Source organism: Pelophylax lessonae (assembly GCF_965119305.1).
Source record: "Pelophylax lessonae genome assembly, chromosome: 2".
Classification (NCBI taxonomy): domain Eukaryota; kingdom Metazoa; phylum Chordata; class Amphibia; order Anura; family Ranidae; genus Pelophylax; species Pelophylax lessonae.
This window is the reverse complement of record NC_138769.1, coordinates 229,732,483-229,753,531: the sequence shown is the minus strand read 5'-3', so window position 1 is coordinate 229,753,531 and position 21,049 is coordinate 229,732,483. Positions and strand designations below refer to the sequence as shown.

At 49.2% G+C, this 21,049-nt stretch overlaps 1 protein-coding gene across 6 annotated transcripts in view; it reads left to right on the top strand.

The window, feature by feature from the left end:
* HIPK1 (homeodomain interacting protein kinase 1) overlaps positions 1–21,049 on the top strand; it is a 160,172-nt gene that overhangs the window by 86,353 nt on the left and 52,770 nt on the right. For all 6 annotated transcript variants that reach the window (XM_082244530.1, XM_082244529.1, XM_082244531.1 and 3 more), the window contains 4 exons: positions 4,581–4,700; positions 7,421–7,507; positions 12,321–12,505; positions 12,749–12,911. In XM_082244530.1, the coding sequence (XP_082100656.1) occupies positions 4,581–4,700; positions 7,421–7,507; positions 12,321–12,505; positions 12,749–12,911 (555 nt within the window). The remainder of the gene's footprint in view (positions 1–4,580; positions 4,701–7,420; positions 7,508–12,320; positions 12,506–12,748; positions 12,912–21,049) is intronic.

Sequence of the window (21,049 nt, the reverse complement as noted above, 5' to 3'; positions counted from 1 at the left end):
CTGATAATTGGGTTATCCATTTTAGTTTGCATTGCAAAAGCATTTTATTCCAATGACGCCGCCCCCCCAGATGATCACAGGGGTTAGGAGTACTCTCCTCCAAGAAAAAAGGCTAGCACATCTGCAGTTAGACCTTCTACTCCCCAGACTGAAAGTTTTTTTTTTTTACTTTTTTATTATATCCCTTTCATGCTTCCAACACTTATGTCAGAAGATATGGACCTCCCAAGTCTAGCTCCAAGCTCTCTTCCCACTTTTGAAATGGGGGGGTGGGGGTTTCTGTTGATGGTCTTGCCTCTCAGATGTTTGGGTCCAGAGTGTCTTCAGGGCTACAAACTAGAGATTTGAACTCTGCCTCCTACTTCATACTTTCTCATTTGCTACCTCCTCTGCTGAGATGAGCAAATCTGCTCATTTTCAGCACCACCTCTTGCAGCCCCAGTTTCGAATGAGGAACCCTTTCAGGGTTTTTAGACAACCTGTTCAGTTCCCAAACCAAATGGAGGAGTTTGGCCCATTCTGGATCTAAAGACATGCATCTTATCTTATTCCTGCACATTCAGGACTACTTCATAGCATTGCCAGGTTGGTCACCTCCTTCTAGGGGATCTCCTGTTCTGAGATTAGGGATGCTAGTTATTGCATATCCTTATTATTCTTTTGAACCAACCTGATCTGTGAGTTTACTTTTGATTGCTTAGCACTACCATTTTTTTTTTCCTGCTTGGCCTGTCCTTAACCTTGAGGGTCTTGGGCCTGATGGTAGCCTCATTTGAAGCAGTTGTCCTGTTTCACTGCAGACTGTTGCAGCTTGGAACAGACGCTGTCCTTGGACAACCCAATGTCTGACCTGCACAGCCAGACTCTCCCTCATGTGGTTGGACCTCCCTCCCGGATGTGGAAGGTTCTCTTGATGGATATCAGGCTGGGAAGGAGTCCATGATGCCCTCTTGGTGCAGGGGACTTGGGTGTCAGAGGACGTCAACATCCTGGAGCTTGCTGCATTTTGGTTTCTCTGGATCTGCGAGAAAAGGTAGTTTTACTGGATCTGTGGGAAAAGGTAGTTGAACTGTATAGAACAGGAAAAGGATGTATAAAACAGGAAAGGGATATAAAAATTAAGGAATTGAGAATGCCAATCAGCAGTGTTCTAACTCTAAGAAGTGGAAAATGAGGGGTTTTGTTGAAACCAAACCACGGTCAGGTAGACCAACTAGAATTTCAGCCACAACTGCCTGGAAATTTTTTTGAGATGCAAAGAAAAACCCACAAATAACATCAAGTGAAATAAAGGACTCTCTGAAAACATGTCGTGTGGCTGTTTCAAGATACACAATAAGGACTTGAAGGAAGATGGGCTGCATGGTCGATTTGCCAGAAGAAAGCCATTACTAAGCAAATGCCACAAAGTATCCCGCTTACAATACGCCAAACAGCACAGAGACCAGCCTCAAACCGTCTGGCACAAAGTAATTTGGAGTGATGAGACCAAAATTAAGCTTTTTGGCCACAACCATTAACGCTACATTTTGGAGAGGAGTCAACAAGGTCTATGATGAAACTACAATGGGGGGGGGGGGGGGGCGAAGTGGGACTTTAACGGTGCAAAATGATGGAGAAAAATCTGAATTCTCAAAAATTGTACATTTTATTACACATAGAAGGTGAGGACAAGACAATACATCAATATAAAATAAAATCAAGAAAATGCACTCGAAAATATCAACTCTACATGTTTCGCCATCTTCATAATAGCTTCTTCAGGAGTTTTCATAGATATTTCTCGAGAGTGAACATTTCTTAAAATAACCTGAACCCTTTCTTATGCCGGAGGTGGAGGCAACACAAGTGACGCCACCAAAGCGAGCACAGAGGGGGAGGGGAACCGAGACATCCAACCTCTTAAAGTTGACCCATAGAGAGGGTGACAGCCAAGCTGTTTATGATGAATGTGCACTTGATTCACTGGGTACCCCAATGTCAAAACAAGGGGCAGGGAGGGAAAATAGTATTCCCTTAATATACCCAAATGGGAGGTATCCCCTAAGTTAGCAAACTGGGCACATAAATTGTCATGCAGTATTCATAAGTACACCGCCATTGTAATTGAACAGATTTTCCAAAAGTGCGCTCAAATGAAGGAGACGCAAGTGGTCTCGAAGTTCATATGTCGTTCCCCGGTGGTCTAGTGCTGCATCTGTTATCACTATCCTTCCTGGCCAGCAGGACATTTTGCTGTTCTGGGTCTATCTGCAGTGTTCTGCCTTGATGATTAGTCTACGATTTATATGCTGCAAAGTCAGTTGCAATAGCTCAGCTGTGTGTAGTAATACTTCACACAAATAGATCTTCCAGTTTGGTATACAGACAGGTTTCCTGTAAGATGATTGTAGCTTTTGGTGTGATCATACCAAACATATAAAATTAGTTATGGTTGGCCACACACTTATCATGATGATTATGTAATTGATCATTTTGATGCAGCAAAACTATATTGAATACAAATCAAACAAGACCCTTCAATCGATTGAATTTTGACTGCTAAATTGATCTGCATGTGTATCAGAGAACAGATTGCAATGCAAATCGATTAAACAATCGTATTTAATCACGTAGATATACAGTATAACTGCATTTTTGATCTTTTACTCGATTGCAGAAGTGTGGAAACTAGAGATGTTGCTGCTTTGTATAGATTAGTCAACGATAATCGCTTGTTTGGGATTGCTAGTGCCTAGATCAATTGCAAATTACATCTATACCCAGTCCACATATGATTGAAGGATATACTAAATGGTATAACGAACAACCAAGTGTTCTTTTTGCCTGATCTCCTGAAAGTAGATCTGAAGCCAGATACTTTTTTTTCCTCAATCTAGAGAAGGGGATAACATTATATATATATATATATATATATATATATATATATATATATATATATATATATATATATATATATATATATATATATATATATATATATATTCTATTTTTTTCAGCGCTCTTGTTTCTTTGGGGAGGTTTTTATTCAATCTGTCTAAAATGGTATTTTTTATTACCGTTGCATTTACATCAGTTGTCCCAATTGGAAGATGCCTGCGCTTATGTGGTTATTGGATTTTCTCCTTTCAGTTTCGGTGTCCATGGCTACAGGTACAAATAGTTTAGAGCAGTGGTCTCTAAACTGCGGCCCTTTGCTAATCTTAATTCAGCCCTTGGGACACTTTTCCTCCCACTGACAGTGGGGCATTATTCCTCCCACTAATATCAAGGATGGGGCTCTATTCCCTCCCCACTGGTACCAGCCATGGGGCACTATTCCCTCCCCACTGGTACCAGCCATGGGGCACTATTCCCTCCCCACTGGTACCAGCCATGGGGCACTATTCCCTCCCCACTGGTACCAGCCATGGGGCACTATTCCCTCCCCACTGGTACCAGCCATGGGGCACTATTCCCTCCCCACTGGTACCAGCCATGGGGCACTATTCCCTCCCCACTGGTACCAGCCATGGGGCACTATTCCCTCCCCACTGGTACCAGCCATGGGGCACTATTCCCTCCCCACTGGTACCAGCCATGGGGCACTATTCCCTCCCCACTGGTACCAGCCATGGGGCACTATTCCCTCCCCACTGGTACCAGCCATGGGGCTCTATTCCCTCCCCACTGGTACCAGCCATGGGGCTCTATTCCCTCCCCACTGGTACCAGCCATGGGGCACTATTCCCTCCCCACTGGTACCAGCCATGGGGCACTATTCCCTCCCCACTGGTACCAGCCATGGGGCTCTATTCCCTCCCCACTGGTACCAGCCATGGGGCTCTATTCCCTCCCCACTGGTACCAGCCATGGGGCACTATTCCCTCCCCACTGGTACCAGCCATGGGGCAGGGCACTATTCCCACCCCACTGGTACCAGCCATGGGGCAGGGCACTATTCCCACCCCACTGGTACCAGCCATGGGGCAGGGCACTATTCCCTCCCAACTGGTACCAGCCATGGGGCAGGGCACTATTCCCTCCCCACTGGTACCAGCCATGGGGCAGGGCACTATTCCCTCCCCACTGGTACCAGCCATGGGGCAGGGCACTATTCCCTCCCCACTCGTACCAGCCATGGGGCAGGGTCGAGTGAATCTGACCATCAGGGCTGCACACAATAGAAGGGCCTGACATGGTTGCAAATCCTTCTCAATTCCATCAAAAACTTAAAAGGCCAAAACTTTTTATCCACCTTCGTTTCAGTTGTGAATTTTGAGACTCTGGCTGAGAGTGTTCCAATGTTCAACAGATGTGTCATTAATGCAGTGTTGAAGATGACTAGGTGCATTTGCTGTGCAAAGTATACACTATGCATTTTTAAAACCTGCAAATATGAGCTTTAAAATTTGTCAGGCATTATGATAAATGCAAGAACAAAGAGAAAATCAAGAGGTGTGCTATAGTCTGCGGCTTTGAAAATGGGAAAAGTAGTTACAAAATGAATGTGATCTATTATATTAGCAGCTGTTAGGACTGCAGCTTTAATGTAAAAATCTGCCAACCGCATGTTAAATTGCCGTCCCTTTATTTTTCAGATAAGATACATCTCTCAGACTCAAGGACTACCTGCAGAATATCTTCTCAGTGCTGGAACAAAGACCTCAAGATTTTTCAATAGAGATCCAGACTTGGGCTACCCATTGTGGCGGTTAAAGGTAGTGCTGCACATTATATACGTTTAACAAAATTAATCTTTATACGCACAATCCTTGTTTAATCTTGGCCATATAGTGAAATTCCATGCAAAACCTTGGCCATATAGTGGAATTCCATGTAAAACCGAACGACTTAAAAATGCTCCATCCCCACACCTTTTCTGCGTACGAAAGATATGTATACTTCTATTTTTATTCTTCTCCAGTCATGTGATCTGGCTTTACTTTTTCAGCAGCAGCTATAAGACAGGAGGATGCGCTGACAACGGATAGACCATAGGGGGCTATGGGTAATGTCACCAGCATTACCCGTCTCAAACACTTTCCTCTCCAGTGAGCCCTGTCTGGTACAGGGGTGATCACGTGACTGGACTCGGGTAGCCTGAAAGTAGGTAAGTATACAGATCTTGCATACACAGGCTAGTCTGAATAGGTGTTAGGTGGAGGGAGATTTTTCTATAGTCAGGTTTTGCTGGAATTCTACTTGCTTTATTCTTGAAGTGGTTTTAAACCCTTACAGTATACCAAGTGAAGTGACTAATCTCAGAAGATACACAGGTGAAACAAAGCCTACATAATTTTTTACCGGTTTATCTGCAGTCTTCTCTGCATCAATCAAAGTCCAGAATTTTTACAGTCTGAGCTGTCAAAAGGGGGGGAGAGCTAAAGTTTCACTCTGGAGAGCTGATTGGAGGGAAGAGACACCCCCCCCCCCCCCACCACCACACAGGAATGGTGGAGCTAAGGCTGTCAATCAACTGGAGCTCCCTCCCTTGTCACTGTTTATCTCAATGTCAGAAGTGATTCATGCTGATAGCAGAGGAACAAAGCAACAGGCAGAAATGACACTGTCATCTTAATTGAGATGGGTACACTATAGAAGCATATGCTTTGTTTAGATTTCATGTCTAAGGTTCACAACCTTTTTAATGACCACAAGGTGAAGCAGTTATTCGCAGTGAATATTTGTTCTTTTGGTTACTGTTGGTGTATGCACCCTGCACATGCACAATGGCTACGATTTAGCGGTTATTGGGCAGCGGAGATTATAGTCTTAATGCACCCTCAGGGTCATTGTGCCTTTTGATTGCTGTGATAAGATTAAGGCAATCAGCCTAGCTGTGCCTTTTGCTGTCATGTGATAAAGGTATTAATCCTCAGTGTCTGAATTATTTTCCTTTTATAAGTAATAGAACGTAATGGCAAGAGTCAAGCTTTCAGTCTGTTGTGACCTTTTTTGAAGTTTAATTTTTCCACAGTGCCTAGAAGTACACACAGTTAGGTGTTTTACTGCTTGTTCATTAACATTTCAATACTGAAGCTGAAGAATACTTTAGAACTAACCTGTGGTTTGTCTATGCAGGGCATAGCAACGGGTTTGCTTGAAAGTGTTGCCAAACGTAAAAACATTTTTTACCTTAATGCATTGTTTGCATTGAGTTAAATGTTTTCAGTTTCTCTGTGCCCCTCTTCCCCTGTGTGAATGGGAAGAGGGGAGAAGGTCAGTGCTGTGCTTGGCTGCATCTATTCTCCTCTTCCTCTTCACACAGCATTCGAGCAGGAGCCATTTGCTCTTGATGTTGTCAGATGCAGATGCCTAAGTCCCGCTGTGTAAGTCTTTGGAGCAGGGCTCCATAGACACACAGGTTGGGAGCGTGTAGACTACTCTCTCCATAGCCAGCGGCTGGCTATGGTAGTCCTAAATAGGAGGAGCCAAGATCGCCGCATGGGACCTCTAAAGAGGATCAGGGCCACTCTGCAATACCACTGCACAGAGCAGGTAAGTATAACCAGTTTTTTATTTTTTTATTTAGTAACTCTCTCCTCCCCAGAAACACATACTCACCTTTCTTTCAGTTCAAAGCCCCTGTGTTCAGTAGTACAGAAAATACCTGGTATCTGGAATGTGTTACTTGCTCTTGTGCTTCTTAATCAGCCCGGCACTGTCAATTTTAGTGTTTAGAAGCTTACACAGGGTTTCCCTGAATACTTTTTGGCTGCTAAATGGAGTAATCTAGTGTGAAAGGAACATAAGTAATGTGCTGCTCGGGGGGGCCCAGTCCTGTTTACACCTTCTAATAAAGGAGTGGCTGACAGGCAGTTAGAAAATGATACTGCCTATGGTGTGTGTTTTTTTTTTTTTTTCTTTTTTTTTTTTTTTGGACAGCCTGACAGGGATTGAGTGGAAATAACCATGCCACAACCTTGATCCTTGGGATTGTGACATGGTCCTGTTCACTTGAATCAGATGTATTTGGCGGTGGTACTGCCAGCCTAACTTGACAGTACTGTTTGCCTCAAATCAATGCGAGTGCCATTTAGGTCATTGTTAAAATATTTTGATTCGGTCTGCAGCACCTGAAGCCAGCAGGAGAGGCAGAGGAGGGAAGCTGGCGGCTCAATGGCAGCCACAGGGGATCAGGTTGTGGGGTGCAGGGGGAAAGTGGTGCTGAGGGGAAGGAGGACAAAGGAAAAGAGGGGATGCCTTTTTTGAAGGAAGAGGAGCGGCAGGAGGTGAAGACCAGTTTGCACTAGCAGTTGGTTGTACCAGAGGCATTACCAGGGTTTCTCTATAAATTTAAATTTTTGGTCTTTCGCAAAGTGATACAAAACCTGTGACCTATCATGGTAGGCTTTGTGTGGGGTTGATAGTGAAATCCTATTTAGATATTAAAATATTTCTTATTGTATGTGTCTTTTTTTTCCCCACCTCCAACTAGACCCCAGAGGAACATGAAATGGAAACTGGAATCAAATCGAAGGAAGCTAGGAAGTATATATTTAATTGCTTGGACGACATGGCTCAGGTTAGTTGGTAAACATAATAAATCTAGGTTTATGTCTTTAGTAATAGAACTATGTATTTAAAGTAGAACTCATTCCAAAATTTTTGACTCTCCTTGGTCTGTGAATGTTTTCATGGGAGCTTACCTTGTTTTCATGGGAGCTTACCTTAAGTCTCACACAGGTGACCAGCGGGTGATAAAAATGGGCGATCTGTGTTTTTACCACTGCCTGCTCGAGTGAGTACACATTGTCACACCTGCATGCTTAGCTTTGTGGTGTGTTGATTTTTTTTCTTGGCATGTCAAGTTTGGCAGGTGGTCCCACATGCCAAACTCGCTCATTGAAGACAGTCCTGCAACTACGAGCCAAGTCTTCTCCCTTTAGCTGGAGGTGGACATGCATTCGTAAGGTGCTAGCATCGTCTCCTGAATGCCTCCATACTGCCCCTGAAAAGTGATTGCATTTTAAAATGGGTGGAAGACTGCCATATGTAAGAAAGAAGCCTAAGGTAATATCCAAAGTATAAAAAGTTGGGAAACATCTGGTGTCAGCTGTCAAGATTAGCATTCATAACTGTTTTCTGTGGGACAGGAAGTGCTGTAATTCCCCCCCAAACTCTCAAAAGCAAACTATAAATATCCTTTATTGCAAACTTATCCAGTGAAGAATGAACTGTGTAATAGTACACGTTATTCATTGAGTTGGCCAGCTAAGCCACCTGCACATATGACCGTTTTTGTTATTACACCTGCATACTTGTTGGCTTTAAAGATTTGTTCAGTAATACTGCCTGGTGTCTCTACTGTAGCCTAGATTAGGAGAAGAATTGGTGTGACTTGTGTAGTAGCAGGCATTTTCCTCAAACTTACTAAAAAGGAAATCCAACAGCACTGTTCTTTGTAAAACAATGTTTCTTGTTCGTTCATTGACGGACACAGCTCCTGAAATTCTTAACCATTGGGTTATACTGCCCCCTACAGGATTGGACACTAGGCAGAAAAAGTCTGGCTATGCCTATGGGCAGTCCCAGGGGATATACTGCCTCTCTGCTAAAGGTACTTCGTTTTTTTTTCTGCCTAGTCAGGAGTAAGGACCTAGTTCCTCGCTGGAATCTCTGTTCCTGGCAAAGTTTTTTTGTTTTTTTTTTTTCTTTTTAGATAGATTTTTTTCTCCTGGTTTTTCCTGTGAGATCTACGATCAACTGCTGGGCGGGATAATCTAGGTCAAGTGGTCACCCCAGTCTGGCCAGCGAGCACACGCAGACCTCCGCTCCGCACTAGGTTGGGCATGACATAGCCCCACCAGACAGCGGCTGGTCTGCCCGAGTCGCAGCGATCCCTCTGGCCGACAGCCCCCCCATTTCCCTGCCGAAGGGTTCTGTCTGGAGCGGTGCCCACTTGGTTCCAGGAATGGTGAATAACTGCCCCCCATCTCCCCCTGGAGGGTTTTGTGTTGGACACAGGACCCTCCATGGGACGGTTGGACCCCCGGCTTCCCCTCCTTCCCGTAAGGCACCCCCTTACCTGTCCCCCCCCCCCCCCCCCAATGCTGTGGCTGTGTGTTGGTCTGGTACAACTCCTGGGTGGGGGCAGGGAGCTATGCTGGCGATGCGGGGGCTGTACCTGGTGGGGAGGGTTGGACTCCTGCCAGGGACCTCCGCCCCCCCCCCTCCTGCCTCTGCCAGCCCGGTGCCCTAGGGATCCCTGTGGTGCCGCCAATTTCTTGCAGCTTTAAGGCCCCATGCACACGGGACGTTTTTAACGCCGCTGTAAGCAGCGTCAGGCGTTTTCTTTTTGCAGCCTAAAAATGCCCCTCCATGTTATTCTATGGCCTCATGCACACTCAGACGTTTTTGAGCTGTAAGTGGCTTAGGCGTTTTTAGGCTGCAACAAGAACCCACCACCTGCGCGTTCTGAGGACCAGCGTTACAGCGTTAAAAACTCCTGACGCTGCTAAAAGCTGAATAACTTTGCTATAACGTTGCTTAACGTGCGTTAAGCCACGTTATACGTTTTTTTTTCTTCCATTCAAAATCAATGGTTCCCTATGGGAGCCTATTGATTTGAATGGAGGTCGCACCGCAACACCGCAAGTCGGATCCGACTTGCGGGGTGACTTGCGCTGTGGGAATCTTGAGGGGGAACTCCACGACAAAATGGGAAAAAAACGGCGTGGGGTCCCCCCCAAGGTTCCAAACCAGGCCCTTCGGGTCTGTTATGGAATTTGAGGGTAGCCCCATGCCGAAAAAACGGCGTGGGGTCCCCCCCAAAATCCATACCAGACCCTTATCCGAGCATGCAGCCCGGCAGGCCAGGAAAGGGGAGGGGACGAGCGAGCGACCCCACCCCCCCTGGACCACACCAGGCCACATGCCCTCAACATGGGGGGGTGTTGGTGCTTTGGGGCAGGGGGTGCTCTGCACCCCCCACCTCAAAGCACCTTGCCCCCATGTTGATGAGGACAAGGGCCTCATCCCCACAACCCTGGCCGGTGGTTGTGGGGGTCTGCGGGCAGGGGGCTCATTGGAATCTGGAAGCCCCCATTAACAAGGGGGCCCCCCAGATCCCGGACCCCCTCCCTATGTGAATGGGTATGGGGTACACTGTACCCCTACCCATTCACCCCATAAAAGGCAGTGTATGGAAATAATAACAAGAGACGTTTTGGAAAGTTTATTAAAAATCTTCATCCGACTCTTCTTGTCTTCTCCTCTCCGGGGTCTTCTCCGGGGTCTTCTGCTCTTTTGCTGTCTGCCCTTCTTGTCTTCTCCTCTCCGGGGTCTTCTGCTCTTTTGCTGTCCCCCTCTTCTTGTGTTCTTCTCTCCGGGGTCTTCTGCTGTCCCCTCTTCTGCTGTCCTCTCCTTTTCTTCTCCTCTCCGGTCTTCTGCTCTTTTGCTGTCGGCTGTCTTCTTCCTCCGGTCCTCCTCCTCCAACGTCTCCGCTGATTATGCCGCTCTCCGGTCTCTTCAGCTTATTATATAGCCATTAGGGGCGTGGCCTTGATGACGTCATCTGGAGGCCCCGCCCCCTCATGTCACATATGACGTCATCTGTGACATGAGGGGGCGGGGCCTCCAGATGACTTCATCGGGGCCACGCCCCTAATGACTATATAATAAGCTGCAGAGACCGGAGATAGGCATAATCAGCGGAGACGTCGTCGTCGGAGGACCGGAGGAAGAAGACAGCCGACAGCAAAAGAGCAGAAGACCGGAGAGGAGAAGAAAAGAAGAGAGGACAGCAGAAGAGGGGACAGCAGAAGACCCTGGAGAGAAGAACACAAGAAGAGGGGGACAGCAAAAGAGCAGAAGACCCCGGAGAGGAGAAGACAAGACGGGCGGACAGCAGAAGACCCCGGAGAGGAGAAGACAAGAGTCGGATGAAGATTTTTAATAAACTTTCCAAAACGTCTCTTGTCGTTATTTCCATACACTGCCTTTTATGGGGTGAATGGGTAGGGGTACAGTGTACCCCATACCCATTCACATAGGGAGGGGGTCCGGGATCTGGGGGGCCCCCTTGTTAAAGGGGGCTTCCAGATTCCGATGAGCCCCCTGCCCGCAGACCCCCACAACCACCGGCCAGGGTTGTGGGGATGAGGCCCTTGTCCTCATCAACATGGGGGCAAGGTGCTTTGAGGTGGGGGGTGCAGAGCTCCCCCTGCCCCAAAGCACCAACACCCCCCCATGTTGAGGGCATGTGGCCTGGTGTGGTCCAGGGGGGGTGGGGCCGCTCGCTCGTCCCCTCCCCTTTCCTGGCCTGCCGGGCTGCATGCTCGGATAAGGGTCTGGTATGGATTTTGGGGGGGACCCCACGCCGTTTTTTCGGCATGGGGCTACCCTCAAATTCCATAACAGACCCGAAGGGCCTGGTTTGGAACCCTGGGGGGGACCCCCACGCCGTTTTTTTCCCATTTTGGCGTGGAGTTCCCCCTCAAGATTCTCACAGCGCAAGTCGCCCCGCAAGTCGGATCCGACTTGCGGTGTTGCGGTGCGACCTCCATTCAAATCAATAGGCTCCCATAGGGAACCATTGATTTTGAATGGAAGAAAAAAAAACGCTGCTAAAAGCAAAGTGGCAAAACGTGCAATAACTCCAATGGAAAAAGCTACTGAAAGCACGTTTTTACAGCTGCTTTTTCCAGCGTCAGAACTAACTTTGACGTACGTTTTTTCTAACGCCCCGTGTGCATGGGGCCTTATGCTGCAATGCACGATGGCCATGTTTGTGTAGTCCGGTGGCCATTTTGCAGCGGTTTGCCATACAAAACGGCATCGGCCATGACCGTGGAGCCCTATGGGAGGTGATTGAGGATGCCTCACAGATGCTCAATAGGGTTTAGGTATGGAGACATGCTTTTTCAGTCCATCACCTTTACCCTTAACTTCTTTAGCAAGGCAGTGGTCATCTTGGAGGTGTGTTTGTGGTCGCTATGTTGGAATACTTCCCTATTCACTGAGGCATGATCACTTTAGGTAGGTAATGGTGGTAGGCTTAATTTATCTTGTTTGCCAGTTTCCAAACTTCTTCAATATCAGTTATACTGCTACTTTCAGGAAGTACTACATTCCTGTGTTCCTCAAAACTTCAGGAAAGATTTTTATATTCCTAAACAAGTTTTTCTCTTTACTACCTTTTGAATATAGCTTGTGCATATTGGCTACTGAACACTTGGTTTAAATAAAAAGCTGATAGAAGCCTTTTAACTCTGTAGTGTATATGTAATAAGTAAAATTTTTGTAATGAAATTGTCTGGTCTATCTCAAATTGGTCAGGGCCATAGTAAACATTCAGGTACTAGGTTTCTATTGATGTTTGTTTTTGTAATGTTTAGGTAAATATGTCTACAGACCTAGAGGGTACAGATATGTTGGCTGAGAAGGCAGACAGAAGAGAATATATAGATTTGTTGAAGAAAATGTTGACCATTGATGCAGATAAGAGGATAACTCCAATGAAAACCTTGAACCATCCTTTTGTTACTATGACTCACCTATTGGACTTCCCTCATAGTAATCAGTAAGTATAATTGCTTTGTGCCTGTTTTTAGACTGATTTGCGCTCATAGCATTCCCCATTACACATACTGTAGTATGCATAGCAGCATGTATTTATACAGTGCCGTCTCCAACACCGCCCAGACTTTAAATATAGCTTTGCATTTGGTACAGTGGACTGTTTTTAGATTAGTAGTTTGTTTTTTGTTTTTTTTGTTTTTTTTTTTATAGTTAACATATTAATGTTGGTTGCCTTTCTCTTTAGTGTGAAGTCATGTTTCCAGAACATGGAGATCTGCAAGCGAAGGAACAACATGTATGATACCGTAAACCAGATTAAGAGTCCTTTTACAACTCATGTTGCTCCCAATACAAGCACAAATCTGACTATGAGCTTCAACAATCAGCTGAACACTGTGCACAACCAGGTACGTGATGCAAGTATGTGCTCTGTATACCCCTGAATTATTCAAGTATTAGGCCAGTGATCCCCATGAAACTGCGGAATGGTGTTTTTAAAGTCGAGGTTTAGTTTTAAGAGCGCTCCCTTCTAAGTGAATTGTATAGATTGCAGGGATTTTAGCAAACTGTAGATTGCATATTGTAGCCTTACTGACCTGACTTCTAATTGGGGCGATCTCACTTTACTTATGATCATCTGATTAGTCTTATACAGCGGGTAAAATAAGTATTGAATATCTGGTGAGGAGCTCCTGATCATGGCCGGTTTATGGAGAAATTATGTTTTCTCTTACGTCCTCCGACAGTCGCCGCCACTAATGGGGTTATTGACCTTTGCTCCGTAGGAGTAGCTAGGCAACAGAATATATTAATATCAAAGCTTTTAGCATATCCCACCCCCAGGGGGTGGTCCCCTCAGTCAATACCTCCCTGCTTCCTGCATTCCCAACTCAGTTTCTAATGCCTAGCTTAGGAGTAGGTTGGCTGTTCCTGTGCTGGGGCTCTCTGTCTCAGCCTCTATTCTCTTTTTGATTTTATTTTGAGTCTTTTTCTCTTTCTTTTACTTAGCTGTTGATTTTCAGCATTAGTTAGCTAATTCGGATGAAGATGATCGTGCGGAGCTGGGTCTCAGTCTGGCCACCCTGGATCCCAGGGCTCAGGGCCAGGGGCTTCCCAGCCTGCCATCGAGCGTTCAGCTTAGGTTTTACCCTGGCACATTGAACGACCCATCCCTGTTCGCTGCAGGGATGCTATCGGTGAGGTGGCTACCTCACTGGACGCCATTGCGGTGTCGCACCGCAGTTCCACTGCGTCATGTTTGTGACACTCCCTGTCTTCAGTGCAGCGGTTTGGTCGCTGGAGCAGGCTCCCCACGCCATCCGGACTGGTAAGTGTAATTCTATGTGGGGACCTGTCTATTTGGGTGTCAGTCTGGGACTGTGTGACCCTGCATGTCTGTGTGGCTGCTGTGCTCCCTGTCAGTTCCTGTGTGGACTTGCTGCCTGTGTGTGGGCTGTGAAGGGGGGGCTCTCCCGCTCTGCTGGGTGTAAGCATGAAGCAGTCAGATTTTGGACATGCTGTGCGGCGACCCGCCATTTTTTTTGCGGCAGAATCATGGTGGCCGGTCCTGTGTGGTAATGCACGGCGTTTTTGGCGCCAAACGCCGCCATTTTGGCGGCGATCGATCAGGCCACATGTCGGCGCCTTTTTCTGTTTGCCCAAGGAATCCTCAGCCGAGCGGCCATGTTTGTGTAGCCTTGCATAGGCTTCATAGGGGCGGTCAGTCTTGCATCACTTCCTTTTGCTCTGGGACAGCGATCGGTGGCAGCAGCCTGTGTGATCTCTCCAGGTTTTTATCTTCCCTTTTTTCCTGTATTCCTTGCCCGGTTTCTTGTCCCTGTGGGGGTCGGTGTATTCAGTGGGTGCGGTGGGCTACGCTCGCCGCGATCTTAAAGGGGCAGTACTCCTTTTTTCCTAATACTACTGGGGCATGGATTCTCAGGATTGCAAGTTTCCTCCCACCTTGGTGGGGGGCCAAGGGGCTGCTGCTTCCCCCAAGGGGGCTGATCTGGCCACTATTGTGGCAAACTTAGCTGCTCAGGTGCAGATGCTGGTGGCTGATCGATCCACAAAACGTTCCATAGTGTCTATTTCCTCTGATTCAGAGGGCGATGGGGCTGCTATGGCTGGAGTGCCCTTCTCAGGGTCTCACTCATCTCTAGACCTTGTGGGGTCTGACGGGGAGGCTGAGGTGGAAGGGGTTGATAATTCTCCCCCTGGCTCGTCTGAAGAGCTTGCACTCATGGATGAGTTGGTTGCTTCTATCAAGCAAACGCTGCATTTACAGGATGAACCATGTCCTCCAGTTTTGATGTCCTCTTATGGCCCCATGCACACGGGACGTTTTTAACGCCGCTGTAAGCAGCGTCAGGCGTTTTCTTTTTGCAGCCTAAAAACGCCCCTCCATGTTATTCTATGGCCTCATGCACACTCAGACGTTTTTGAGCTGTAAGTGGCTTAGGCGTTTTTAGGCTGCAACAAGAACCCACCACCTGCGCGTTCTGAGGACCAGCGTTACAGCGTTAAAAACGCCTGACGCTGCTAAAAGCTGAATAACTTTGCTATAACGTTGCTTAACGTGCGTTAAGCCACGTTATACGTTTTTTTTTCTTCCATTCAAAATCAATGGTTCCCTATGGGATCCTATTGATTTGAATGGAGGTCGCACCGCAACACCGCAAGTCGGATCCGACTTGCGCTGTGGGAATCTTGAGGGGGAACGCCACGCCAAAATGGGAAAAAAACGGCGTGGGGTCCCCCCCAGGGTTCCAAACCAGGCCCTTCGGGTCTGTTATGGAATTTGAGGGTAGCCCCATGCCGAAAAAACGGCGTGGGGTCCCCCCCAAAATCCATACCAGACCCTTAACCGAGCATGCAGCCCGGCAGGCCAGGAAAGGGGAGGGGACGAGCGAGCGGCCCCACCCCCCCTGGACCACACCAGGCCACATGCCCTCAACATGGGGGGGTGTTGGTGCTTTGGGGCAGGGGGAGCTCTGCACCCCCCACCTCAAAGCACCTTGCCCCCATGTTGATGAGGACAAGGGCCTCATCCCCACAACCCTGGCCGGTGGTTGTGGGGGTCTGCGGGCAGGGGGCTCATCGGAATCTGGAAGCCCCCTTTAACAAGGGGGCACCCCAGATCCCGGACCCCCTCCCTATGTGAATGGGTATGGGGTACACTGTACCCCTACCCATTCACCCCATAAAAGGCAGTGTATGGAAATAACGACAAGAGACGTTTTGGAAAGTTTATTAAAAATCTTCATCCGACTCTTCTTGTCTTCTCCTCTCCGGGGTCTTCTGCTCTTTTGCTGTCCGCCCTTCTTGTCTTCTCCTCTCCGGGGTCTTCTGCTCTTTTGCTGTCCGCCCTTCTTGTCTTCTCCTCTCCGGGGTCTTCTGCTCTTTTGCTGTCCCCCTCTTCTTGTGTTCTTCTCTCCGGGGTCTTCTGCTGTCCTCTCCTTTTCTTCTCCTCTCCGGTCTTCTGCTCTTTTGCTGTCGGCTGTCGGCTGTCTTCTTCCTCCGGTCCTCCTCCGACGACGTCTCCGCTGATTATGCCTATCTCCGGTCTCTTCAGCTTATTATATAGCCATTAGGGGCGTGGCCCCGATGACGTCATCTGGAGGCCCAGCCCCCTCATGTCACATATGACGTCATCTGTGACATGAGGGGGCGGGGTCTCCATATGACGTCATCGGGGCCACGCCCCTAATGGCTATATAATAAGCTGAAGAGACCGGAGATAGGCATAATCAGCGGAGACGTCGGAGGAGGAGGACCGGAGGAAGAAGACAGCCGACAGCCGACAGCAAAAGAGCAGAAGACCGGAGAGGAGAAGAAAAGGAGAGGACAGCAGAAGAGGGGACAGCAGAAGACCCCGGAGAGAAGAACACAAGAAGAGGGGGACAGCAAAAGAGCAGAAGACCCCGGAGAGGAGAAGACAAGAAGGGCGGACAGCAAAAGAGCAGAAGACCCCGGAGAGGAGAAGACAAGAAGAGTCGGATGAAGATTTTTAATAAACTTTCCAAAACGTCTCTTGTCGTTATTTCCATACACTGCCTTTTATGGGGTGAATGGGTAGGGGTACAGTGTACCCCATACCCATTCACATAGGGAGGGGGTCCGGGATCTGGGGGGCCCCCTTGTTAAAGGGGGCTTCCAGATTCCGATGAGCCCCCTGCCCGCAGACCCCCACAACCACCGGCCAGGGTTGTGGGGATGAGGCCCTTGTCCTCATCAACATGGGGGCAAGGTGCTTTGAGGTGGGGGGTGCAGAGCTCCCCCTGCCCCAAAGCACCAACACCCCCCCATGTTGAGGGCATGTGGCCTGGTGTGGTCCAGGGGGGGTGGGGCCGCTCGCTCGTCCCCTCCCCTTTCCTGGCCTGCCGGGCTGCATGCTCGGATAAGGGTTTGGTATGGATTTTGGGGGGGACCCCATGCCGTTTTTTCGGCATGGGGCTACCCTCAAATTCCATAACATACCCGAAGGGCCTGGTTTGGAACCCTGGGGGGGACCCCCCACGCCGTTTTTTTCCCATTTTGGCGTGGAGTTCCCCCTCAAGATTCTCACAGCGCAAGTCGCCCCGCAAGTTGGATCCGACTTGCGGTGTTGCGGTGCGACCTCCATTCAAATCAATAGGCTCCCATAGGGAACCATTGATTTTGAATGGAAGAAAAAAAAACGCTGCTAAAAGCAACGTGGCAAAACGTGCAATAACGCCAATGGAAAAAGCTACTGAAAGCACGTTTTTACAGCTGCTTTTTCCGGCGTCAGAACTAACTTTGACGTACGTTTTTTCTAACGCCCCGTGTGCATGGGGCCTATGGGACGCAAAGAAAGCGCAAAACATTGCAGGTTTTTCCTTGCTCTACGGAATTTCAGCGCGCTGTTGATGAGCAATGGCGCAATTTAAAGAAGCCTTTTGCTGTGCCGAGTAGGTTCAAACTGCGTTATCCATTTACTCCCGCCACTGATGAGCGTTGGTGTGTGCCGCCTCAAGTAGATCACGCGGTGGCGATTTTGAATAAATCCACTGCGATCCCTGCTGAGGATACCCCGGTGTTCCGGGACCCGACGGACAGGAGATTGGAGTCTCTGGCCCGTCATGCTTATACGGTTGCTGGTTCTATGCTGAAGCCTATTTTTGCTTCCATTATGGCAGCCCAAGCTATTGCGGATTGGACGCAGGTGCTCAGGCGCACCCTGGTGGCTGACTCTGCCCCGCCGACAACCTTGGCTATGGTGGATCAAATTCATCAGGGTGTCATGTATTTGTGTGATGCGGACTTAGATATGGTCCCTTTTGGCTGCGCGTCTTTCTAGTGTGGCGGTCTTGAACCGTCGCCTGATATGGCTGAAATGTCTTCTCGCAAGACTTTGGCTAATTTGCCGTACGCGGGAGCTCGCCTTTTTGGCGAATCCTTGGATACCCTAATAAAGGGGATTTCTGGGGGTAAGAGCACTCTCTTGCCCCAAACTCACAAGAATAAGTTTGTTCGTGGTAAGAAGAATACATCGTTTAGGGCCTCTCAGGGGTCCTTTCGTGCCTTTCGGTCGCACTATAAGGGCAAGCCCTTCAAGGGACAAGGCTCCCAGAAGAAGCCGTGGGGCGGGTAAGAAGAAGTCCGGCCAGTCCGGGTCTGCTGCCTATAACAATACGGCCTGAAGGGACGCCCTCACCCGGTTCTGGGGTGGGGGGACGTTTGCTCGGTTTTCTTCAACCCTGGCTGGACCGCATTCGGGACAGGTGGGTTCAGGAAATCGTTCGTTCTGGATACAAGATCGAGTTTCTTTCTCGGCCGGTGGGCAGATTTTTCCCCTCAAACCTTCAGCTGACTCCGGAGCGCTTGCAGGATCTGCACCTGGCGGTGCGGGCCCAGGGGGTGGTGGTCCCGGTGCCCCATCGGGACAGATTTCGGGGGTTCTATTCCAATCTGTTCACTGTGCCCAGAAAGGAGGGCAAGGTACGTCCAATTCTAGACTTGAAAGCTCTGAACCGCTTTGTGTGGGTTCGCAAGTTCCGCATGGAATCCCTGCGATCGGTGGTGGCTGTCCTGGTTTCGGGGGAATTCATGGCCTCCATCGACTTGAAGGATGCATACCTTCACATCCCCATTTTCGAGGGTCACCAGAGGTACCTTCGATTCGCCATTGCGGAGGATCACTACCAATTTGTGGCGTTGCCCTTCGGTCTCGCTTCAGCTCTGTGGGTTTTCACCAAGGTGCTTGCGTCGGTTCCGGCGTTATTGAGGGCCCAGGGCATTTCTGTCCTGGGGTATCTGGACGATATCCTGATTCGGTCCGCGACCAGTCAGGGCCTGGTGAACGACCTGTCCATCACGATGCGAACTCTGCAGGAATTTGGTTGGACGATAAATTTTCCAAAGTCAACGTTGTGTCCGTCGGTTCGTCTTCCCTACCTGGGGATGATACTGGACTCTGTTCAAGCGAAGGTCTTCCTGCCGGAAGACAAGCTTCGGACACTTCAGTGCGAAGTCAGGTCCCTCAGGGACAATCAGTGCTCGTCCCTGCGGACGTGTATGAGGTGTCTGGGATTGATGGTTTCGGCCTTTGAGGCGATTCCCTTCGCCCAGTTTCACACACGGGAGCTTCAGGCGGAGGTCCTGGCCAAGTGGGACGGGCATCCGCAATCTCTGGATCTGCGGCTGTCGTTGAGCCGTCTCACCCGCAGGGGTCTTTTGTGGTGGCTCCAGTCCCCGGCGGTGTCGGGGGGCAAGTCGTTTCGTCCTTTGTCGTGGACGGTGATCACCACGGATGCCAGCCTGTCGGGCTGGGGTGGTGTTCTGGGCGTTCTGTCCTTCCAGGGAACTTGGTCGGAGGAGGAATCCTCCCTTCCGATCAACATTCTGGAATTGCGAGCGATCAATTTCTGTCTTCTGCGTTGGACGGACAGGCTTCAGGGCCGTCCAGTCCGGGTACAAACGGACAATGCCACAGCGGTGGCCTACATCAACCACCAAGGGGGCACCAGGAGTGCCCAAGTGGTGCGGGAAGTAGCCGACATTCTGTCTTGGGCCGAGACGCACGTCCCGGCGATATCTGCAGTTCACATTCCGGGGGTGGAGAACTGGCAGGCGGATTATCTGAGCCGCCAGACCCTGGACCAGGGGGAATGGTCCCTTCACCCAGATGTCTTCCAGATGTTGTGCGCTAAGTGGGGGTCCCCAGATGTGGACCTGTTCGCGTCTCGTCTAAACAACAAGGTGGAAAGGTTCGTGGCAAGGACGCGCGATCCTCGGGCAGACGCCTCAGACGCGTTAGTGGCGCCCTGGCATCAGTATCGTCTGATGTATGCCTTTCCACCGATTCAGCTGCTGTCCAGGCTCCTTCGCAGGTTAGCCTCGGAACCGCACACGGTGATTCTGGTGGCACCGGACTGGTCTCGCCGGTCTTGGTACGCAGACCTCGTGAATCTGGCGGTCGACGCTCCGTGGAGTCTGCCACTTCGAGAAGATCTGTCTCAAGGGCCGATATTCCATCCTGCTTTACAGTCGCTGGCTTTAACGGCCTGGCTGTTTAAAGCCAGGTCCTGAAGGATAGGGGTCTTTCCCCTGAGGTCATTCCCACTTTGATCAAGGCTAGGAAGGCCTCTTCGGGGAAGATTTACTACCGTACTTGGAAGGCTTACTTTGCCTGGTGTGAGTCCAGGGGGTATTCCCCTCGCTCGTACTCGGTGTCGAGAGTGTTGGCTTTCCTTCAAACGGGCGTGGACCAGCGTTTGGGGTTGGCCACGATTAAGGGTCAGATTTCTGCGCTGGCCGTTCTCTTTCAACGCCCTGTGGCGTCTAACTCCTTGGTTAGCACCTTTGTTCAGGGGGTGCGACATTTGGTCCCTCCTAGGAGGGAGCCTTTGCCTCCATGGGATTTGAACCTTGTTCTGTCCGTGTTGCAACATTCTCCTTTTGAAAAAAATCAGGGAGATCTCGTCTGTTGTCCAAGAAGGTTGCCTTCTTGGTGGCGATCACTTCGGCTCGCAGAGTGTCTGAGCTGGCGGCCTTGTCCTGCAAATCTCCGTATTTGGTGATTCATTTGGATAAGGTGGTCTTGCGACCTAACCCTTCCTTTCTTCCGAAGAGGATCTCGGAATTTCACCTCAATGAGGACATTGTCTTGCCTTCGCTTTGCGCGAAGCCTAAACATCCGAAGGAGGTGGCGTTGCATTCCTTGGATGTTGTTAGGGCGATCAGGGTTTACCTGTCATCGACTAAATCCTTTCGCAAGTTGGATTCTCTTTGTCCTTCCTGAGGGACCTCGGAAGGGCATGGCGGCGTCGGCTGCGACCATCGCCAAATGGATCAGACAGACCATTGTGCAGGCCTATGCTTTGAGGGGGAAGGTTCCTCCTTTTTCTGTGAAGGCGCACTCTACCAGATCTCGGAGTACCTCTTGGGCCTATCGTCAGGCTTCTGTGGTCCAGGTGTGTAAGGCGGCGACTTGGTCGTCCGTTCACACCTTCTCCAAATTTTACAAAGTGGATGTTCAGGCATCGGCAGATGCTTCCTTTGGCCGTAAAGTTCTTAGTGCGGC